This window comes from Papaver somniferum, chromosome 9 (assembly GCF_003573695.1).
Source record: "Papaver somniferum cultivar HN1 chromosome 9, ASM357369v1, whole genome shotgun sequence".
Lineage (NCBI taxonomy): Eukaryota > Viridiplantae > Streptophyta > Magnoliopsida > Ranunculales > Papaveraceae > Papaver > Papaver somniferum.
In genome coordinates this window covers 188,283,010-188,287,971 of record NC_039366.1, presented here as the reverse complement: position 1 = coordinate 188,287,971, position 4,962 = coordinate 188,283,010, and the positions used below count along the sequence as shown (strand labels likewise).

Below are 4,962 nucleotides of genomic sequence, written 5' to 3'. Positions count from 1 at the left end.
TCCTTGAGATTTTCCTCACATGGACCTCTGCATGAACTGTGTAGTATTAAGTCATTTTCCGAGGTTTTTTTTTTTCCTTTCATTTTCCTGAAAATCAAAAGTACTTGACATTTTCATCGTAAATTCGAGTACCAGAGCACTTCGAAACAATGGGAGATGAACTAGGAGCGTCTCAACTAGGAATTTAGTGGTTACGAATATCCATCTTGCAAAGAAATAAAAAGAACATAAATATCCATCATTTTTCGTCAGCGGAGGGCTTTGGCCCCTGTATTTATCTATCTAAATTATATACTGCGTATGTCGTTTTTTTACAGGATGAAATTCAGATATTTACAATATTAACATCCTGGACGTTCCACCTGTCTGTACCTATGCAATAGGAGGTGCATCTTTCTTTTCATCTCTAAGGGGCTGAAATCAGTATACTATTTTGCAACCAAGATAAACGAGCTTTGACATTAAATAAAACCAGCATTTCTCAATCGAAATAGCAATTTTTTTTTATAGTTAACATCGCATTGTATCCAATACCGGACTCTCAAGGCTGCTGTGTTAGACAGCACTTAGAGCAGCAGAGACATGGGGTCGATTCAGCAACCTCCCATGTGTATGATGAAGATGGCCAGACCTTGATATCCACATGGATCAGATATGACCAGAGCTAAGGATGCCTGTTCAAGCACAAAAGAGAAAAACAAACGCACACTCCCTACGCAGGCATTATCCTGTTCAGGTTCAAAGGGACTTTCTCAGCCAACACCTGGTTACAGTCTTGGCAAAACATGGCCAGTACCAGACCAGGTGCAGGCACCCCTGGTGCTTTCTGACGTCAAAATAGAATAAAATAAAAAATAATAATAATAGGCAAACATCTTATTATTGCAAGACTGGAGGCAAGTACAATGAATAAATAGTTTCCTTGAGTTATTCAACTAAATAAACCGTTTCGCTCACCTACATCCTGAAATGACAACCACAAGTCACAACTGCTAAACAAGTAGGATCATTTGCTAAGGCACCAAGAGGCCTCGAGCCAGTTTGCTAGACGAGACTATAATCACTCCTGCGTGAGAAAGGAAGTCAAGAAAATTTGACGCGTTATATACAACTGCATGGTATTTCTCAAGCATAAAATTAGAGTACCAACCTTTTGTCTCTCAGATTCTTAAAGAGGTTGAGCTTCCGACACATAATTTGCAGGCAAGTAGATTTCACCCCCAACTTCACCGTGTTGCTCCCCACTCACAGTTTTCTTAGCAGCCAAAAACTCCGCACTCATAGCATCCATTCCACGCTTTACAGCTTCTTCATCCCCATAGCCATGCTTCTCAGCGTACTTCCTGACATCCTCGGTTATCTTCATAGAACAAAACTTTGGCCCACACATAGAGCAGAAATGTGCAACTTTAGCACCATCAGCTGGTAGGGTCTCGTCATGGAAGGACATGGCAGTCATGGGATCCAACGACAAAGCGAACTGGTCCATCCACCGAAACTCGAATCTTGCCTTGCTCAATGCATCGTCCCAGGCTTGAGCACCTGGATGACCTTTAGCTAAATCGGCTGCATGAGCAGCTATCTTGTATGCGATAACCCCAGCCTTCACATCGTCCCTATTTGGTAGCCCAAGGTGTTCCTTTGGTGTCACATAACATAGAAGTGCAGTTCCAAGAGCTCCTATATTAGCAGCTCCAATGGCCGAGGTAATGTGATCATACCCAGGTGCAATATCAGTCGTCAATGGACCAAGTGTATAAAATGGTGCCTCATTGCACCACTCAAGCTGTTTTTCCATGTTTTCAGGGATTTTGTGTAGTGGAATATGCCCAGGTCCTTCGTTCATCACCTATGAGCACAAAAACAACAATACTTGGCTTAACAAAACATTTTCCATGGACATGCTACAGTACATAAGGGTACAATATACTCGACAAAGGTGCTTTTGACAGTGAAAAAAACTAATAAACAAAAAGGAAAATAGGTATGATCACTTGACTTGCGAGATCAGAATATAGTTTACCTGTACGTCCTTCTCCCAGGCTCGACGTGTTAGCTCTCCTTGTGTCAAAAGCTCAGCAAATTGAGCAGTGTCATTGGCATCATAAATTGAGCCAGGCCTCAGTCCATCACCAATTGATAAAGCCACGTCATATTGATTACAGATGCCGAGGATATCATCCCAGTGCTCATAAGCGAAATTCTCCCTATGATAAGCCAAGCACCATTTTGCATGAATTGATCCTCCGCGTGACACAATTCCGGTCATGCGCTTAGCTGTCAGCGGAATGTAGCGAAGCAGCACCCCAGCATGGATTGTGAAGTAATCCACACCCTGCTCGGCTTGTTCAATTAAGGTTTGCCTGAATACTTCCCAGTTAAGATCTTCGGCAATACCATTCACCTTCTCTAGAGCTTGGTAGATTGGGACAGTCCCTACAGGCACAGCTGAATTACGAAGGATCCACTCACGTGTCTCGTGGATGTGACGACCTGTAGAGAGATCCATTATAGTATCACCACCCCACATAGTAGCCCATTGAAGTTTTACCACTTCTTCCTCAATAGAGCTAACAACAGCTGAATTCCCAATATTTGCATTGACTTTGACCAAGAAATTTCTTCCAACTATCATGGGCTCCAACTCCAAGTGCTTCTTGTTTGAAGGGATGATGGCCCGTCCACGTGCGACTTCTGACCTCACAAATTCTGGATCAAGATTTTCGCGAGTGGCACAGAACAGCATCTCTTCAGTAATAACTCCCTGCTTAGCATAATACATCTGGGTGTATCTTGGTCCACCTATACTCTCCCTCCTTTCAATCCAGTCTTTGCGCAGTTTAGGGAGCCCTGCAGAGTAAGGAAAAAAAAAACGAGTTACTTCGGAAAGTTCATTCGAACGAGATAAATTTATACATATGTATGAAGAGTAGCTCAATGTTACTGAAAATGTTATCTAAGCATAAGAAACAAGTAGAAATGAACACGACATGACATGCTCTCTAAGATAAAAGAAAAGCTAGAAATAATTTGTTAATCCAACAGATACGAAGAAATTTTTTTGTAGAGCTACCGATTTAGAAATGAACAACATATATCAAAATGACATTTATGAAGATGCAAGTGAGCTACTGTTCAGCCAAGCAAACATGATTCAACATGAAGTAAGTTACAAAGACAACAAGGACATAGAACACGAATACAATATGAGATTGAACGATCATAGCATAATTAGTACCTATAGAAACATAATTCCTCATCTAACACTAACACTAAGACATTTGAAATAGCAATTAATCAAACATAGTAACAATAGAATGATAATTGCAAAGAATTAGTAATAACAACCATCTCGTGGATTGATATTTTGTGGACCGCTGGTATCGTAGGTATCGAAATGTGATTCATCACCAGACAAATGAACCCGTCTGAACGGAACCTTAAGCACATGACCAGATTCCTCATGAACAACTTCCCTGCAAATACAAACACATAATCATTATTATATCATTCCAAACACTGTATCTACGCCAACAAAACACTCCGATTCAGGCGAAAAAATTACCTGCTCTCTTTAGTGCTTTTAGGGAAGCATTGTTCAAAGGAAGGTAAGGGGAGAAAATCAGGAGCAGCAGGATTAATCGTATGTTTGCTCTGTTTAGTCTTGTTCTCAGAATTACTAGTAGTTGATGGATCAAAGGTTAATGTAGCTCTCACACCAGAATTCAATCGAGGTGCAGCAGCAGCACATAATTCTTTACCCCAGACATTCGAAACACGACCGAGCACATCAAATTCAGGTATGAATGATGTGTTCAGAAACTTATGGGTGCTGTTGTTATTCCTCTTGCATACGAACGATGTCAAAGCAGTGTTTATTGAAGCCATAACTGCAGAAGTTATAATCAAAATCAAAAACAATAACTAAGATTTCGGAGAAAATTTAAACAGAATGAAATCAAATTTAATGATCAGAATATGAATAGACAATGAAGAAGAATGTGAGATTGGATGATCTGTGATTACCAGATGAAAATGGAAACCCTAATCTTGTTTTTACTTGGCACTCACACTCATTCACTCAATTCACTCCACTCTTATCTCCAACGTAAGAACAGGAGAAGTGAGTCTGAACTCTTCCGCTTCTGTGACTACGTATGTATAGCAGGTGGAATAGGTAGATATTTTCTAGGTAGTACTGTCTAATGGTCCTCCTATGTGACAAATCCCATGCTCTTTCTCTTTCTTTGTAGACCTTGCATTATCTCGTGAGAATTTACATTTATGAAAAATACTTTCTCCATCGGCCTTTTGTCGTCTCTCTATAATCTAGGTATAAATTTCTTTTTTTTACACTTTAATAGCATCTCTAATGCTACGGGTGAAGGTAATCCTAGGTGGAGGTACTATTAATACGTTTTTGTTGTGGGTCATTACTATGTGGCTAATAAAGATGAAAATTATACTTTCTACCTAAAATTTCATCTCCAATGTCAAGGTATTATTATTCTAGAACTTAGAGAAAAATTAACCTTTTAATAAAGATTTGATGATTTGTCAAAAGATCTTGGATCATGGAGAAGGTAAAGATATGACTTTCTAAGAGCATCTCCAATGCTAGGGGTGAAGGTAATTCTAGGTGGAGGTCCTATTAATACCTTTTTGTTGTGGGTCATTACTATGTGGCTAAAAAAAAATGAAAGTTATACTTTCTACCTCAAATTTCATCTCCAATGCCAAGATATTACTACCCTAGAACTTAGAGACAAATTAATTTTGGAATAAAGAATTGATTATGTGTCAAAAGACCTTGGGTCATGGAGAAGATAAAGATATGACTTTCTCCTTTACCCTTTCTTATGAGATGGCATCCATGTCATGCTTTTACCTTACCTTGACCTTGGCATTGGAGATAAATTCTTGGTTAGAAAAGTGCTAAATCCTAGGTGTCTTGTCTTTTTA

The 4,962-nt window shown here is 39.5% G+C and overlaps 1 protein-coding gene across 3 annotated transcripts; it reads right to left on the bottom strand.

Moving 5' to 3' along the window:
* Positions 1–248: 248 nt before the first annotated feature.
* Positions 249–4,187, bottom strand: LOC113310014 (phosphomethylpyrimidine synthase, chloroplastic-like). 3 transcript variants are annotated; one of them, XR_003340847.1, is made up of 7 exons: positions 4,027–4,187; positions 3,566–3,890; positions 3,349–3,476; positions 2,024–2,850; positions 1,151–1,849; positions 958–1,066; positions 249–816 (listed from the first exon to the last, which is right to left on the bottom strand). XR_003340847.1 is itself a non-coding variant. In XM_026558550.1 (6 exons), the coding sequence occupies exons 2-5, from the start codon at positions 3,886–3,888 to the stop codon at positions 1,169–1,171; spliced, it is 1,959 nt and encodes a 652-aa protein (XP_026414335.1). In that variant the 5' UTR covers positions 3,889–3,890; positions 4,027–4,187; the 3' UTR covers positions 849–1,066; positions 1,151–1,168. The 3 variants fall into 3 exon arrangements, 1 of the variants encoding a protein (XP_026414335.1); XR_003340848.1 differs by having other exon boundaries at positions 249–774; XM_026558550.1 differs by lacking the exon at positions 249–816 and having other exon boundaries at positions 849–1,066.
* Between the last annotated feature and the right edge of the window lie 775 nt (positions 4,188–4,962).